Source organism: Sturnira hondurensis, unplaced genomic scaffold (genome assembly GCF_014824575.4).
Source record: "Sturnira hondurensis isolate 20B ecotype Veracruz unplaced genomic scaffold, ASM1482457v3 Scaffold0013559, whole genome shotgun sequence".
Lineage (NCBI taxonomy): Eukaryota > Metazoa > Chordata > Mammalia > Chiroptera > Phyllostomidae > Sturnira > Sturnira hondurensis.
In genome coordinates, this window is record NW_028086190.1 from 2211780 (window position 1) to 2230580 (window position 18801).

Genomic DNA, 18801 nt, shown 5'->3' on the forward strand with positions numbered 1-18801 from the left:
TTCGTGTGTCCCCTGCTGGGAGTTGGCCTGCAGGGAACTGGCCTGCAACCCAGGCATGTGCCCTGACTGGGAACCGAACTGCGATTGTCTGAGTTGCAGGCCCACGCTCAATCCACTGAGCTACACCAGCCAGGGCTACTGTTCATATTTTCGATCTTTTTCTTAGATAAATCCCTTAAACATTTCATATAATAATGGCTTGGTGGTGATGAACTCCTTTAACTTGAACTTATCTGGGAAGCATTTCATCTGCCATTCTATTCTAAATGAAAGCTTTGCAGGATAGAGCAATCTTGGATGTAGGTCCTTGCCTTTCATGATGTGGAATACTTCTTTCCAGCCCCTTCTTTCCTGGAAGGTCTCTTTTCTGAAATCAGCTGATAGTCTTATGGGAACTCCTTTGTAGGTAACTGACTTCTTTTCTCTTGCTGCTTTTAAGATTATCTCCTTATCTTTCATCTTGGGTAATTTAATTATGGTGCGCCTTGGTGTGTGTTTCCTTGGGTCCAACTTCTTTGGGACTCTCTGAGCTTCCTGGACTTCCTGGAAGTCTGTTCCCTTTGATAGATTAGGGAAGTTTTCCTTCATTATGTTTTCAAGTAAGTGTTCAATTTTTTGCTTTCTCTTCTCCTTCTGGAACCCCTATGACTCAGATGTAGAATGTTTAAAGTTTTTCCCAGAGGTTCCTGAGCCTTTCCTCATTTTTTTGAATTTTGTTTCTTCATTCTGTTCTAGTTGAATGTTTATTTGTTCTTTCTGCTCCAAATGTTGATTTGAGTCCCAGTTTCCTTCCCTTCACTGTTGGTTCCCTATATGGCTTCCTTTATTTCACTTTTCAGGGCCTTCACTTTTTCCTCTATTTTGGGACCATAGTCAACCATTTCTATGAGCATCCTGATTGCTAGTGTTTTGAACTCTGCATCTGATAGGTTGGTTATCTCTTCATTGCTTAGTTGTATTTTTTCTTGAGCTCTGATCTGTTCTTTCATTTGGGCCACTGTTTTTTTTTTTTTTGTCTTTGTGTACCTGTTATGTAATAAGGGACTGAGCCTTAGGTATTTGCCAGGGTTGGGCAACGCATGGTCGCTGCATTGTGGCTCTGTCTGTGTGGGAGTAGTCAGAGAGGGAACAATGCTGCTTGCTCAGCTCTTGGCTGGCTCTCAGTAATTTCCTCCATTACCCATACACAAATTGGGCCCTTCTGGTGCTGATTCCTCAGGTGGGTGGTTTTGTTTATGTTCTAGGACCCTGTGGGTCTCTCCAGTGAACTCTCCTATGAGGTTGTGAGTTTCTTCTGCTGCTGCAACCCCCACAAGTTTTTTCAATCCAAGGCATTGAAGCTTTATTTTCCATGCTAGAACCCTGGGTTGCATAGTCTGTCTCACTCTCCAGTTGTTTCTCCTGGTTTATCCGCATGCAAATGTGGGACCGCCCAGTCTGCCTGCTGCCTTCACTCGTCCATTCCTCCAGCCACGGCCTTGCCTCAGGTCCTCTCTGTCCTGGCTGCACATTTCCGCCCTCCTATTAGACTGGATGAATGTTTCTTCTTTAACTCCTTGGTTGTTGAACTTCCCTATACAGTTTGATTTTCTGGCAGTTCCAGTGATTTTTGTTTTTAAATTTGTTGTTGTCCTTCTTTCCATTGTGTGAGGAGGCAAAGTGTATCTACCTGTAGCTCCATCTTGGCCAAAAGTCAACAATGTGCATTTTGAGAAAAAAAAAACCAAACAAAACTTTTACTGAGCACATTTAATACTGCGAAATTCCGATATTTGTAGTATAAGGACAGAATATTTGTGGAGGATTTCCTTGTAATTTGGAAAACCTAAAATACTCATCATGAATCAATACCACAATTATATAATAACAAGTAAAAAGTAAATGTGACAAGTTTATAACATCTTACAGATTTTTAAAACAGAACTCTAAAAATGAGAAGAAAATAGAGATATCTGTAAAGGTACTTGTTTATATGCAGTTACATTCATATGAACAATAAAGGTATAGGTCAGCCTGTCGATCAATACAGGGTTGGAGAGTTGAAGAGAGGTACCTAGAAACAACACTGAGGCAGCAACATTTATGTAGAGGGTTGAACTTACTTATTAATAGGAGCAGCATACTAAATATTTTTAGAGTGATGCATTCTCTGTATATTTATTTCTCTCCTCTATACACTGCCTCAAAATGCTGTGTATTTTAGTTTCTGTAATTGAAATCAGTTTAGTGTAAAAGTTTTACAATAATTCCATGCCATTCCTTGATATAATGAGATTGGAAATCACTAATGGAGTTTTGATGATTTGCTGATGACTAGAAGTGACCCAGTTGGTTTGTAAGGATTGTATGTGGACACAAATAATTGATGCTCTCCTTAGTATTTGAGAGCTCCAATAGTTGCCCTTTGTCCATCAATTAGTAGAGTGATAAGGTTCATTAATTACTAGCATGTAAAATGAAAAGTTCACTGTAAATGATAACTGCAATCTATTTTATTTATTATCACCTGCATAATGAGGCATAGAGCTTGACATTCATAATGCTTGACAGCATTTATATTCTCAGTCATTTATTCAATAAATGTTTACTGAATGCCTACTGTATACAAGGCAGGATATAAAGTACTAGGGATAATAGCAGTGAACAAGACAGAGAAGGTCCTGAGCTTGATAGATGAGGCAGACAATAAACAAATTCACCATCAAACACTCAATTACCAACAACAATAAATGCTGAGAAAGGCATATAGGTGGTGAGAGAAACTGAGGGGGTGGGAGTAGCGGGGTATATTTTAGGTATAAAATGATTAGCAGAGTCTTTCTAAGGAGGCAGCAATTGAGGAGAGACCTGAAAGAATAAAGGAGCCACACTTTCAATGTGAAAATGGTTTCCCACAGTCATTGGCATTTAGTATACCACTTGTGTACAGGATGATATTCTAAATTGACTCAGAAACCAATGAGGATAAATGGTAGCCTCACCCTAGAACACAGCCATGAAGCACCTGGTTCAGCCAGGTGCTGGGTGATTGGGAGGTCTCAGGGGGAGGGGCTGGGGCAGCTGGGTTGGTACTTAGGGGGTTCAGGGGCCACAGACAGTTAACTATTATGGTAGGGAAATATTTAAATGAGCAGTATACATATGTAACAGCTGAACACCAGCCATGCTTGTGTGTAATTTTATGATCCAAGGAATTTTGACAACCAACTGCAGTGACATATCATTAAAAAAATTCTGGCAATCTTACCTAGTTTAGTACCGAAAAGGAAGAGTTAAATTTCTGTTTTCAATGACTGCTGTCATGCCTTTATAGTCTGGGACACAAACTGGATATATTTTCTCAAGAAGGTAACTGACCTAATTTCATGTTTTTTATAGGAGGCATCATTGTCCACATCTCCCTACTAAGATTTTTGATAGAACTGAGAAACCATGTCTTCTCTCCGAGTATACCGAGAACTACCCTCTTTATCACTCGTACCTGCCCAGAGAGTCCTTCAAGCCCAAGCTGGCGTACCAGAAAGGGTCCATACCAATGGAAGGCCTGACCACATCGAGGTGAGGGCAGAAGTGTGAATATATGAACATAGAACACGGATGGAGTAATGTATGATACTAATGTACAACATTAATGTAAGAATGTTTGACAATGGATTGATGTGCACTATCAACATATGCTATTAATGACTTAATGTTAATTTTCTGTATCTCTGAAAGAAAATTCTGCATGTATTGGGTTGGCCAGAAAGTCTATATGGTTTTTTTCTGTAAAATAAAAAACACATTTTTCTTTTTTTTTAACTTTACTTTTTATTTTTTTAAAATTATTTTTCAAGTACAGTTTTCTGTCTATTACTCCCATCCCATCCCACCCCCGTGCTCCCCCCTCCCTCCCATTTCCACCCTTCTCAGTTGTTGTCCATGTATCCTTTATATATGTTTCTCTAAATCCCTCCCCTATTTCCCCTGAAATTCCATCCCCTCTCACCTCTGGTCACCGTCAGCCTGTTCTCTATTTCAGTGTCTTTGGTTATATTTTGCTTGCTTGTTTGTTTTGTTGTTTAGCTTCCTGTTAAAGGTGAAATCATATGGTATTTGTCCTTCAACACCTGGCTTATTTCACTCAGCATAATGCTTTCCAGTTCCATCCATGCTGTTGCAAAAGGTAGGAGCTCCTTCTTTCTTTCTGCAGCATAAAATTCCACTGTGTATATGTACCATAGTTTTTTGATCCATTCATTTACTGACGGGCACCTAGATTGCTTCCAACTCTTGGCTATTGTGAATTGTGCTGCTATGAACATTGGGGTGCATAGGTTCTTTGGGATTGGTGTTTTAGGGTTCTTAGAATACAATCCTAGCAGTGGAATTGCTGGGTCAAAAGGCAGGTCGAATTTTAGTTTTCTGAGAAAATTCCATACTGTTTTCCATAATGGTTGTACCAGTCTGAAAACCCACCAACAGTGGACCAGAGTCCCCTTTTCCCCACACCCTCTCCAACATTTGTTGTTTATTGCTTTGTTCATGATAGCCATTCTCACCCGTGTAAAGTGGTATCTCATTGTGGTTTTAATTTGCATCTCTCTGATAGCTAGCGATATTGAGCATCTCTTCATGTGTCTCTGGATCCTCTGTATGTCCTCCTTGCAGAAGTGTCTGTTCAAGTCCTTTCCCCATTTTTTAATTGGGTTAGTTGTCTTCTTAGAGTGAAGTTGTGTGAGTTCTTTGTATATTTTGGAGATTAAACCTTTGTCTGAGGTATCATTGGCAAATATGTTTTCCCATACAGTTGGTTGTCTTTTTATTTTAATGCTGTTTTCTTTAGCTGCGCAGAAGCTTTTTATTTTGATGAGATCCCATTTGTTTATTCTTTCCTTTATATTCCTTGCTCTAGGGGACATATCAGTAAAAATGTTGCTGCGTGAAATATCTGAGATTTTCCTGCCAATGTTCTCCTCTAGGACTTTAATGGTGTCATGGCTTATATTTAAGTCTTTTATCCACCTTGAATTTATTTTGGTGTATGGTGTAAGTTGGTGCTCAAGTTTCATTTTTTTGCATGTAGCTGTCCAGTTCTCCCAACACCATTTGTTGAAGAGGCTATCTTTACCCCATTTTATGTTAACTGCCCCCTTTGTCGAATATTAATTGACTGTAGAGAGTTGGGTTTATTTCTGGGTTCTCTGTTCTGTTCCATTGGTCTATGTGTCTGTTTTTATGCCAGTACCAGGCTGTTTTGATTACAGTGGCCTTGTAATACAGTTTGATATCAGGTATTGTGATCCCTCCTACTTTGTTCTTCTTTCTTAACATTGAAGCTGCTATTCGGGGTCTTTTATGGTTCCATATAAAATTTTGAAGTGTTTGTTCTATGTCTGTGAAATATGCCATTGGTACTTTAATAGGTATTGCATTGAATCTGTAAATTGCTTTGGGTAGTATGGACATTTTGATGATGTTAATTCTTCCAATCCATGAACACAGTATATGTTTCCATTTGTTTGTGTCTTCCTTGATTTCTTTCTTCAGTGTTGTATAGTTTTCTGCATACAGGTCTTTTACCTCCTTGGTTCGATTTATTCCCAGATATTTATTTTTGTTTTTGCTATATCGAATGGGATTTTTTTTCTTGATTTCTGCTTCTGCTGATTCATTGTTAAAAACACATATTTCATTTTCACCAGTAACTTTATTGATTTGGATATATTGAGTATGTCAGCTATCTCCCACATAGTATAATGTTGATTGTTCTCAATTAATGTCTCAATTTGATCACTATCAACTTCAATTGGTATATCTGACCATGGAACATCATCCAGTGGGAAATCTCCAGCATGAAACTTCACAAACCACTTTAGACGTATTCAATCATTCACAGCACTTTCTCTATTCACTGTACAAATCCTTTTTTTAAAAAGATTTTTATTTATTCATCTTTAGAGGGGAAGGGAAGGAGAGGAGGAGAGAAATATCAATGTATGGTTGCTTCTCTGGTGAGTCCCCTGCTGGGAACTGGCCGGCAACCCAGGCATGTGCCCTGACTGGGAATCCAACCACAATCGTGTGGTTCGCAGGCCGGCGCTCAATCCACTGAGCTACACCAGCCAGGGCCCCCCCTTTTTTTGAGTTTCAGTTGTGTTTTTACCTTTCTTAAAATAATAGAACATATATGCTAAAAATGTTGCGTATCTTCTTCCATCTTCAATATTAAAATGGCTACACAAAGTTCACTGATTTTGGCAACTTTTAAAAAATGCATGTTGATATGACAGCTGTCATAATACAATCTAACAAAATTGTTTTAGATGAAGTTAAAGACAACTAAGTGCTGCTAGAGCCATCTTACAGAAAAAACCAAACAAACTTTTTGGCGAACCCAATATTAGCCTGTTCAATTTTTCCCAATCTCTTCTAAAGAAGAAGGATTCTTGTGTGTGTATGTGGGGGGTGGGGGGGTGGAGAAAAAGTGGAGGGAAACACTAAACTGATTTATATGAAGAGGATTGGAGTTTAGGCGAAGTAATAAAGGGATAGAAACTAGGGGGCTGCTATTGAAAAAGGAGTTTTGGGCTTTGGCAGCTAAACTCCAGGTCAACTTGGGTGGTACTAGTGATGTTGGTAGTGGTGAAAGAGAACTTAATGATAGAGCAAGAGTGGGCTTTTTGAAATTATGCTATCAATTTTGCATTGGGGTCCTCTTGAATGTTCTTCAAGAGTATGAAAAATGAATATTTCTTTTTAAATTGCTCTTGTTTTATAAACTCTGATTCTTTAGATCCAGTCTGTGCATAGATTGAACCACTGGGCTCAGTGTATTTGGGCCTCAGAGGTTATTTGTAGTGAGGGAATGGGACAAAGTGATCAATCTTAGGATTGTTCTCTGTGTTGCAAAGCTCTAACAGAACCTGCCATTGACAAACTCAGTTACCTCCAGATGGTAACTTGCAGCTGGCGAGTCAGTGGAGTAGAATCATCTCTGAGTGCAACTGGGCAGCCTTTCAGATTGTACAGTTTAGTCCCGAGATGAGACCTGAATGATAGATGCATTCTTTGCTGGTGCCATTCCTCATTGTCTCAGGATTGCTGTGGGGTGGAGGTGAAATGGAACCAACATAGTGCCTGCGCATTATAGGTGTTCAAAACCTGGTAAATTTCTTCCCTGTGCCTCATAACTTTGTGTTTTTGTAGAGAATGTCCCAGGCTAAGCAGAACAGCTCTAATTCATTCTATACCAATTACCCCCACGATAGGTCTGGAAATATGCTCTGTTGAGATTGTGGGTTGTGAGATAGAGTTTCTACTAAAAGCTGCTGTCTTTTAGATTCAAAGGAAGAAGTCCATGTCTCAGTTATGGGGCAGAAAAGACTGATCAGGGGAGATACAGGGGCAGAAATGAAGTCAAAGGATTCCTGAGCTTGGTGGGGATGACTGGATGGGAGGGAGTGGAGTGCCCTCTCAGATACTGGACTTGAATCAGGTCACTTTTAGGCCAAACAGTTCTCTTAAATGATTTGGTTTAAGCACAAGGTTTCCAGGTCCTTTTTGAAGTCATGTATGCAACCCATTTTTAAAGCTGACTTATTAATTAAACAATATGAATCTTGAAGTCTGGGTTTTATTTTACCAAGAAAAAAAAAGAGCATTCTTAGTTTCTAAGAGTCTAAAGACCACAAGAAGAGATGTGGCCTCTTCCAGAAGATTGCTTTCTCTGTTTTTTAAGAAACTTAGGTCAACACTAATGAAAAGTCCTTAGCATATGCATGAGATATTTAATTATTGGTAGTAAAGGATAAGATATATGCTGAGGAATGCCTCTAGATACTGACTGGTCTGATCTGTTTCTCCCCAGTTTGCAGGAAATGAAGAGCATCTTGTGAATATAGAGTATAGCATAGCTCCAAAGGTGGTCATATTTAGGGATCTACTTCATGTCCTGGAGATAGAGAGAAGGATGTTTGAGGATGGGTGTTGAGGAATACTTTCTGTTTGGTCCCTACAGGCTTAGGAGAATGAGGGTAAACCCTCTCCATGGGCCAGGAGTCCTGTTCTGGCACCTGACTCTGAGCCCCCAGATGAAGCCCTTACAGGCCCTTCTGCCTCCTGAGGGTGTTCCGCAAAACAAAAACTTCTCCTCTCACCTGTCCTAAATTATCCTTGCCTCACGTCACTTACAACAATAAACATATCACCCAGAAGTTCCCTCTGTCCTTGCCAGAGCCAGCTTAATAATAATTCATGTCAAGATGTGGCCAAAGTGGAGGAATGCAGAAGCTGAAAGAATTTCCAAAACAAGTTGTTAGTAATCATAGGGGCCTTAAAAAGAAAAAGGAGTAGGACCAAGGTTACCCATGGGAAAGAAAAAAGCAGAAATACTCCTCTCCTGTCCTATATTTTCTTCCCCAGAAAGAGAACTAAAGAAGAAATAAACAGAGGGCATTTCTCTTCTTCTCTGTATCTCAATTCAATAATTTCTCAGCCCTGTGCCTTCCATACTGGGTGCTAGTGTTCATAGACCAGGAACAAAACTATGTCCCTATCAGGATGCTTTTTTTTTTGAGTTCCAGTGAGTTTTTATTGAGATAAATTATAAGAAATCAAGATTTTATCAGCCATCTTTTCTGAATCTTATAAATTCAGCAGAGATTCTGATTCCCATATGTGTACACACAATAGAATTATGTCCTATCAAGAAATGTAGAGAATCTGTTCTCTGAGTGCTCCATCAGAGGCTTCTGGGGGAAGGGATGGATCAGCCCTGTGTCTGAACACTCCCTTGTCCACATGGGTTGTCGCTCCCCTGCCTTTAGGACCCTTATTACAAGAATGTCCCGCCAACTTCCCTGACTAAAGGCTGACCTGGTTTGGTTTCTGAGATTGGACATGGGGCTGCCACCTGCTGCCCGATAAAGTCATGTGGCCCAAGGCTTGGCTGGATTATGTGATTAAGCCCAGACACAAAAAACACCTGGTTTCTGGAAAGGTTATCATGCCAGCATGAGGCATGATTACAGCTGCACACAACTCTTACTGACTGTAAATCTTGGGGATTTACAGCAGGTGCCATAAGGAGAATGCTTGTGATTTTCAGCCCTTCTGAGCATGAAGCTTTTTTGCAGCTCTTGGTAATTCTTTCACATAGGGTCTGCCTTTGGTTCAGATAGACCTGAGATCAGTTTATGAATAAGAGGTTTGTATTTCAAGCCTCATTTCCCCTTAGGCATGTCATTCTGTAAAACACTCGGGCCCCATTTTGTGACATTATTTATGTAAGCTAAACCAGATGCTTTAAGATGGGCAAAGTGGATAGCCTCACAGAAGAAGAGGTGAGTCTTCAAGATGGCGCTGGGCCTTTATTCTAAAGGAAGTGAGACTGTGACTAGGGTACACTGGAGATGTGCATGTGTGTGGGAAGACTGAATCAGGTTCAGACCTGATGGGTTTGGCTGAAGTTGGTGGCAAGGATTTCTTCATTTACTGAGAAGACTTTTTGGGTAAACTGAGGAGAGTGAGGGAAGCAAGAACTAAAAGAGAAAGGGCAGTTAGTCATCTCTTCAAAAGCCAGGAAAGAAGCAAGACAGTAGGTAGTGGACTTGAATTTCCTTTCCCTACCCATTGATTTTACACATTTTCTTTTCAAATACTTAACTTGGCTTTCTATTCAGAGCTATACCCCAGGGGATACACTCACTCTCCTCTGTATACTGGACCTGAGAATTAATGGAGACATGCAGAAATAGGTCTCAGGGCTAGGCTGGCCCGAGCAATTTCACTGCCTTTGATGCTGTGTGTCTTTGATTAAAGTTGGGGGCAATTTGCTCATTAATTCTTCAAATATTTATTTTTTTTCTGTCTCTGTTCACGTCTTTCCCCCAATCTTTTTTCTCTTTGTTCTTCAGAATGGATAGTTTCTATTCATCTATTTTCAAGTTTACTGAATCTTTCCTCCACCTCCATTCAAATACTAAGCCTATCCAGTGAATGTTTTATTTCAGATATTGTATACTTCAGTTTTAGAATATACATTTGGTTGTTTTTATTTCATTACTGTTTGTCTGTAGTTGCCTCTTGATTCATTGTGACCTTATTTTTCTTTTTGTAATTGAGCATAGTCAAACAGCTGCTTTAACTCTAACATCTGATCCTGATTGGGATTGGTCTTCGTGATTATCTTTTTCCTTCTTTAGAGTGGGTTACATTTGTATGTATGCCAAATAATTTTGGATTGATCCTGTGTATTGTTAATGTTCTATAATGGAGATTAAATTTTTCTATATTCCTCTGAAGAGTTTTTAAAAAAGAGTACTTATTTATGTATTGTTGGAGCAAGGGGTAGAGAGGGAGAAAGAGAAACATCAATGTGAGAGAGAAACATCTATCGGTTACCTCTCATACACACCCCAACCTGGGACTGAACCCACAATCCAGGTGTGTGCCCCAACTGGGAATCCAACTGGCAACTTTTCTGTTTGTGAAATAATGCCCAGCCAACTGAGCCATGCTAGTCAGGGGCTGAAGAGTTCTTTCCTTTTTCTTTTTTCTTCCCTTCCATCCTTTCTTCCTCCCTGAGGAGCAGATAGAAGTTGATTGGACTAAAAATGCAAACTCTGTGTCTTGGGTAGCAGCTCAAATCTCAGTTCAATTATTTACCTTTAGCATTGCTTCAAGGCTGATATACATGTGAGGTCAGCCAGAGATTTGGGTCCAGTAGATAAAATTTCAGGTTTTCTGTCTCTGGTTCTCTCCTTTCTGGGATTCTTTCTTCACTTTCTGGTACCTGCGGTTACCTCAAAATTTGGCCCTTTGGTTCTTGAGTCTAGAAAGGTGGAAGGTGTTGTAGTCACATTTTGTCTGCCTTGCCTAGTGCAGACTGAAGGTCTTGAAATGAAGTGGAAACTTACACAGAGGCTCACTCAGTGCCATTCCTTTCTTCCACTCATTGGTTCTGCTCCAGAATCTGCCTATCTTGGTTACTCTTTAGTTCTCTTTAGAGGACTAAACTATCTCGACTATCTCTTCAGATGGCTGTTTTTACATTTTATCCAGAGTTTATATGAAGCAATGACAGTTGTTAGCCTCAGGTCTAGTGGGGGTTGTGGACATGAGAGGTACTATGTAAGCTGAATCCTGGAGGCAGGTATTTTGGATTCCTGTCTTTCATAGTGAAAATGGGAAGGGCTCAGTCTGTTCTTATTAGGATCAGAGACATGGATCAAGCCCTTTGAATACATTTCTTACCCCAAGGCACCCTGCTAACCCTAATCCCAATATCAGTAATTATTGAAACAGTCTATTTATTCAGCCAGTAGCTTTGGCTATACAACTAACCACTAATATTACCACTGGTCTCAGCCTCGGGGTCTTTCTCAGTATGCTGGGATGGGCTCCCCAAACTGCCTGCAAGGATATAATGGTTTCATTAGCAGGTGTCACAAACTCATTTTCACTGGGGCCACATCAGTCTTGAAGTTGCCTTCAAAGGCCAAATGTAATTTTAGGACTGTATGAATGTAACTACTCCTTAACAGTTAAGTGAGAGCTCAGTGTTGCTGCTGGGTAGAAACAAGGTGCTGGGCTGGATAAAACTATGTGGAGGGCCCGATTCGGCCTGTGGGCCTTGTGTTTGCCACCTATGCCTTAGAGGGTGCCTTTTAACCTTAGGGAATTTGAGAATTATGTGTGACAGTAATCAAATCAAATCAATTGATAAAGAGCAAAACCCCATAGAGGTGGTTGAGAAGATAAATCATGAGGAGTATCTCAAGGGGGAGATATTTAAAAAATATCAAGCTCAAGAGTATTTAAAAATGAATGAGAGGATGGATAGAATTAAGGTGCAGGAAGATAAAGACCTGTGGAGCAGGGACTGAATTTGGAAACAAGGTGGTGCTTTGTAGGCCTTGTCTAGAGCAGGGAAGGAGTAGAATCAGGGGTGATGGGTGGAGCAGGAGTGGGAGGTAAGGAAGGCCAGTCTGTACCTGTAGACACCCATTTCTAGAAGAGAGAAGGGGAAGAGAGAGGGCTGGACACTAGTAAGGCTTGTGTTACATTTAATTTTTTTCCTTGAAAGTTCAGAAAGGATGGATCATACTTATTTATTTTTATGGTTGTTCAAGTACAGTTGTCTCCATTTACCCCCAGCACTCCCCACTACCCCAGCCATCCCCACCTCCCATCCTGAATTCTATTTCCCTTTGGCACTGTACATGTGTCCTTTACACAGGTTTCTTGAAAACCCTTTCCCCTTTCTCCACTATTATTCCCTCCCACCTCCCCTCTGGTTACTGTCAATTTGTTCTTAATTTCAATTTCTCTGGTTGTATTTTGCTTGCTTGTTTGTTTCATTGATTAGCATGTTTAAATGTGGACAGAAAGAAGCTAGCAAGAGGAAAAGGTTAAGTCACAGACCAGATGATGGTCCATTCCATGAGGTTTCCGAGAAAGGAGGAAGGGATTTAGGGTAGGGGTGAAGAGACTGGCTTTGGGCAAGAAGAGGGACACTTCTTCAAATGGATTCCATTTAATGTGATAGATTACTTGGGCACACTAACAAATTCTGAAGTTTTCATAGATCAACATTAATAAAAGGTTGTTTTTTTTAAGAAGTATTTTATGGTCCCTATATTGCTGTGAATGTCTTTTTTCCCCTATTTCCAGGCTCCCGGAAGCTAGTTGGCTATGTTATTTCTTCTTTCCTTTTGTCAGATTCTTGTCTAACACCTTTCTTTAGCTTTGCCTAGTGATTGGGAGTAAGGTTGTTACGACTTTCCCGGCAGGGCCCCTTTAACCTTTACTTAACTCAGAGTTTAGCTCCTGGCCTTCCATACTATATAACTTTTATAGTTTTGCATCTAAAAGAAAGTTAACATCTTTGACCAATTTTTTCCCTTGGTTCATAGCCACAATGGGCACAGGGACTAGGAAATGTAACACGGAAAGAGGGGGGACTGCCCTTAAAAAAAAGCTACTAAATTGGAGCAATTTCTGGGAAGGATAAAACAGACTTTTATGTGAACTTAAAGGCTGTAAGATTATGTGAGATTGGGGACGTGCAGTTGTGTTGCGGTTAATGACAGGTTTCAGTGAATGTTCCCAATATAAAAACGTAACGAGGAAACATAAATTCTGATTAAATTCAGTCTTAAGCTGCAGTCATTACTTTTTGGGTGGGATATATATGAATTAAATCTAAAACTTTCTCTTCTTCAGAAATAGTTCATTTTCCCTCTCAGGATTGTTTTTCTTAGTGATAGCTGATTAGTATATTCAATCATAGATGTACTTTCACAAGGAACTTATATTTTGTATAGGAGGAGGAGATTCAATGAACAATTTCTTTCCCTAAACATATTGAGCAAGGATATTGTTGCATAAACTTTTGTCTTTGACTAATCGACTTCAGGATAGTCCATGAACTGGTGAGTTTGGCTGGGGGCATTTTTCTGTTCGTCTTCTGTAGAAACAGCAGGAGTCAGGGGTGAAAAGCACCCTGAAAATCTCAGAGAGCTTGGAGCCCTTGAAGAGCTTGGAGACACTGAAATTCTCACAGTATCTCTGAGGGGAAGTTGGATCCTGCACTGGGAGTAACAGCAAGGAGGATGTCATGACCTGTGTGTAGGGTCTCAGAGCATGGCAGGCCTGGAACTGGAGAGCACTCCTGACTGCTTTGGGGTTGGGGGATTAAAGGGGGCACAGCTTGGTCATTGGGCCTTGTTTCTTACCACTTGCCCTCGGTATCTCCTGATCTTCATCATTGGAAGAGGGCTGAACCCTTGCGTAGCTATGGATGAACATGGGTCTGTGTGTGGCCTCAACTGCCTCCAAAACCCCTCCCCACCCCTTTTGGAATGAGGAGAGCTCATCTGCTCTTGGGAGCACTCCCCTGAGAATACAGACGTCCTGATAAAAGCCACTTTGCAGTTAACCAGTTTTCAGACAAGGTTTTCCAGATATTTCAAATTCTTTCTGTACCTAGGACCTTCACTCCTAGTGTACTGCTGCAGTTGATTTAGTGCCAAGCAGATGCCGGCATGGGATATACCAAGAAGGGTGCAAGTATGGAACCCACCCTTGGGTTCTTATTTAGCCTGCTCCTTTCATAGCCCCAGTTGATACATAGTCAGCTCCTCTTGCTGTTTGCCAACATGGGGCCCTTGAGAAGAGAGTCCAGGCTGAAGACCTGTAACTGCGGCCAAATGTGTTTTTAAATCTACCCAGAGGGTGTTACTGGGAGTTCAACTGAAGCATCTCCTATTTCCTCCTTAGAGCCCTAGAGAAACTAATTCTCCTGCTTCCTAACTCCCCCCCACGCCCTCCTCCATCCCACGAAGCATTTTCAGGCACTGGTTTGGGTTTATTGACAACCATGTATATAATTCATGCAAGACAGATTATAGTGGAGTGTGTTACCTTTGCTAGTCAAGCGTGGCTCAGTAATGCTGCTCCAGACTTTGGCCGGGAAGTAGGTTTTATTGGTGTTTGGGCCTGATGTTTTCCTGTCCGGAAACCTCCCCCTCCCTTGGCGAGGCTGTTTTGGCAAGCACCGTCAGGGAAAATCTACCTTCCCCTTGTCCAGTTTAATAAATGGGTTCCAGGCAAAACCAAGCTGTTGTGTAAAGGAGAAGCCCTGGGGGAAGTGTTTGCTTAAGAGAGTTTGCATTGAGAATTGGGAATTTCCCTGGTGGGTACTGTCAGTTCAAGCTGAGCCCTGGTGTCACCAAGGTGGTTCCTGGTGCTGGTGCAGTTATTCTCTTGGCCTCTCTGACTGTGGGATGCTTAGGGAAGAGAGTGCTTCCTATTTAGTGAAGGCCATCATGCTTTTTCTCTCCCATTTTTTTCATACTCCCTGAAATAATGGGACACTGATGCCAGAGAGCAGAGAAATAAATGTCTCATGTCTCTACTTACTGTTCTGCCTGTTGGGTTTTCTGTGAGGTTGGGTAATGGAAGTCAATAAATATTAGCAGGAGGAGCAATAGGAGTGCAGAGAAGGAAGTAGTGGTACCTGCAAAATAGAAGTTAGCCTTACAGTGAAGGGGTTGATGGGGGAGGAAGGCAGGAAGAGCAGGCACAGAAGAGAGGCATTCTCAGTGGTCTGGGGTGGTTGGACAGGAATGTGGGCAGGGGTGCCGGGGAAGTGGGAGATGCGGTTGAGGAGTAAGGCAGGGGCAGGTCCATCAAAGCTTATAAACCATGCTACAAAGTTGGGCCTAATCTGGAAGAGTTTTAAGCTGGGGAGTGACATGGTCTGATTTTCATGTTAGAGGGCTTATTCTGGCCACACTAAAGAGATTGCAGCAGAAGTGCCAGGAATGAAGTAGGAAGCCCAGGTAGTAGGCTGTCATATGATCTAGGTGAGGAGGAGTCAGGGTCGGAACCATGGAGGGGGCCTCCCCTGGTGAGTGATGGTCCGGAGCTGTGAGAGGGTGGACCCAGGATGGTGTCTGGGTGCCTGACTTAGATGAGAAGGGAATAGCGATGTGTTTCTCAAAAGTGAGAAACAGAGGAGGAAGAGCAGGTAGGGGGATAGAGTAGAAGATAACTTCTTTTCTTAAAAACTGTTTTTCAATTACAGTTGTCCCTATTTCCCCCCCATTACTGTCCTCTACCCTACCCACCCCCACCTTCCACCTTCAATCCCACCCACCCCATTGTCTTTGTCCATGGGACCTTTGGACATATTCCTTGATTTGACTCTTCCCCTTCTTTCCCCTGTTATTGCCCTCCCTCCTCCCCTCTGTTTGTTCTTATTTCCATGCCTCTGATTCTATTTTGCTCACTTGCTTGTTTTGTTGATTAGGTTCCACTTATAGGTGAGATCATATTGTATTTGTCTTTCGCCACCTGGCTTATTTCACTCAGCATAATACTCTTTATTCATGCTGTTGCCAAGACTGGGAGTTCTTTCATTCTGCTGTGTAGTATTCCATTGTGTAAATGCACCACAGTTTTTGATTCACTTATTTACTGATGGGCACTTAGGCTATTTCCAGCACTTAGCTATTGTGAATAATGCTGCTATGAACATTGGGGTGCATAGGTTCTTTTGAATTAGTGTTTTATGATTCTTAGGGTATAATCCCAGCAGTGGAATTGCCAGGTCAAAAGATAACTTCTTAGCAAACATTTGTAGAATTGGGTTGAGTGGAAACCATGAGCCTTATTCTGAGCCAGTAGCCCCAATGGCAGTGTTTATTTTTGTTACAGGAGAGATTTTGGGCCTCACAAAGTGTTACCAGTGAAGATCCACCAGCCTGACCACTTTGTCCCGAGTAAAGAGAATATGGATCTGCTCACGACGTATAAACAAGACTACAACCCCTATACTGTCTGTCGAGTGGACCCCATCAAACCTCGGGACAGTAAATACCCATGTGGTGACAAGATGGAGTGTCTGCCTACTTATAAAGGTTGGGGAGTACTTGAGGGGCAGTTTGGGGGAGGATAGGCTGAGCCGGTGTGCAGGCCAGAGTATGTGTTTTCTTTGCACACCTCCTTAGAGCAGGGGCCGGGCAACCTGCTTCCTGTGGGTCAAATCGGGCCTGTGGCCATTTTGTATGGCTGGAGAACTCAGAATGAATGATTTAAAAAAAAATCAAAGGACTATTTCAGGATATGTGAAAATTATACAAAATTTGATGTTCAGTGTTCATTAGTACTGGGTTGGCCAAAAAGTCTGTATGCTTTTTTCTGTAAAATAAAAGACACATTTTCCATTTTCACTGATAACTTGATTGATTTGGATATTTTGAGTATTTTGGCTATTTCTTGCATAGTATAACACTGATTGTTCTCAATGTCTCAATTCAATCAACTTCAAATGGTTTACCCAACTATGGAGTATCATCCAGAGAGAAGTCTTCAGCACAAAACTTTGAAACCACTTTTGACAGGTTTGATCAGTCACAGCACCTTCTCCATACACAGCACAGATCCTTTTTTTGCATTTCAGTTGCCTTTTTACCTTTCTTGAAATATTAAAGCACAATAGGCTGAAAATGTTGTGTATTTTCTTCCATCTTCAATATTAAAATGGCTGTACAAAAATTCCCTAATTTTGATAAGTTTTTTTTAAAGAAGCACACTGATATGACAGCTGTCACAATATAATCTAACACAGTGGTTTCAAATGCAGTTGAAGACAACAAAGTATTACTAGAGCCATTGTGTGGAAAAAGCTAGACGAAATTTTGGGCCAACCCAATACATGTTGTTGGAACAGAGCCACACTTGTCATTTACAACATTGTCTGTGGTTACTTTTGTTTTGTATGGCTTGTAAGTCATAAGACATTTAATATCTTCCCTGTTATGGAAAATATTTGCCAGCACCTACTTTAACTTGCCCTTGAAATCCTACACTGGAGAAGCATTTCTATTGAATAGTTGATTTACTGATCAATTGAAAAAATTATGGAAACATAGAAAAGTGTACAAATCATAACTATACTGACCAATGAATTTTTAAAAACTATTTAACGAGCATTTATTTATTTTTGCTTTCTTAGTTATAATTTATTTTTTAATTTGTTTAATTTTATTTTTCAATTACAGTTAACATTCAGTATTATTTTGTATTAGTTTCAGGTATGCCATATTGGTTAAACAATCATATACTTTACAAAGTGTTCCTGCCGGCATTTCCAGTACTCACCTGGCACCAGACATAGTTATTACAACATTATTGACTATATTTCCTATTCTGTACTTTATATCCCCATGACCATTTTGTAGCTACGAATTTGTACTTCTTAGTTCCTTCACCTTTTTCACCCATTCGTCCAACTCCCCTTCCCTCTGGCAATCATAAGTCTGTTCTCTGTGTCTATGAGTCTGTTTCAGTTTTGTTTGTTTATTTATTTTGTTTAGATTGCAAATTTAAATGAAATCACATGGTATTTATATTTTCTCTGACTGAATTATTTCACTTGGCATAATACTCTCTTGGTCCATCCATTCTGTCATAAATGGTAAGATTATTTCTTTTTTATGGCTAAGTAATATTCCTTTGTATATATGTTCCACAACATTTTTATCCACTTGTCCATTGATGGGCACTTGAGTTGCTTTCAAAGCCTGGCTATTATAAATAACACTGCAATGCTTATGTTCTTTTTTTTTTTAAATATAATTTTTATTTAATTCTTGTTCAAGTACAGGTTTCTGTCTTATAATCCCAACCCTGCCCGCCCCCCACCCCATGCTCCCCACCTCCCTCCCCTTTCCACCCCCCACCCTTAGTTATTGTCCATGTGTCTTTTATACTTGTTCATGTGAGTCCATTCCCTTTTCCCCTATGATTCTCTCCCCTCTCCCCTCTGGGCCCTGACAGCCTGTTCCATATTTGAGTGTCATTGGTTGTATTTTGCTTGCTTGTTTGGTTTGTTTAGATTCCTGTTAATGGTGAGATCATATGATATTTGTCTTTCACCGCCTGGCTTATTTCACTCAGCATAATGCTTTCCAGTTCCATCCATGATGTTGCAAAGGGTAGTTGAAATGCTTATGTTCTTGTGAATTAGTGTTTTGGGTTTCTTCGGATATATACCCTGATGTGGAACCACTGCATCTTAAAGCAGTTCCATTTTTAATTGTTTGAGAACCCTCCACACTGTTTTCTAGTGGCTGCACATTCTGCATTCCCACCAACAGTGCAAAATGGTTTCCTTTTCTCCATATCCTTGACAACACTGGTTTGTTGATTTATTGATGATAGCCATTCTGATAGGCATGAAATTATATCTCATTGTGGTTTAAACTTGCATTTCTCTAACAATTAGTGATGTTGGGCACCTTTTCATACAGT

General features: G+C 40.6%; 1 protein-coding gene across 1 annotated transcript in view; it reads left to right on the forward strand.

Annotated features, from left to right (window-relative positions):
• SAXO1 (stabilizer of axonemal microtubules 1) overlaps positions 1–18801 on the forward strand; it is a 49985-nt gene that overhangs the window by 11704 nt on the left and 19480 nt on the right. The window contains exons 2-3 of the mRNA XM_037061970.1: positions 3379–3558; positions 16204–16406. Coding sequence (XP_036917865.1) covers positions 3379–3558; positions 16204–16406 — 383 coding nt within the window. The remainder of the gene's footprint in view (positions 1–3378; positions 3559–16203; positions 16407–18801) is intronic.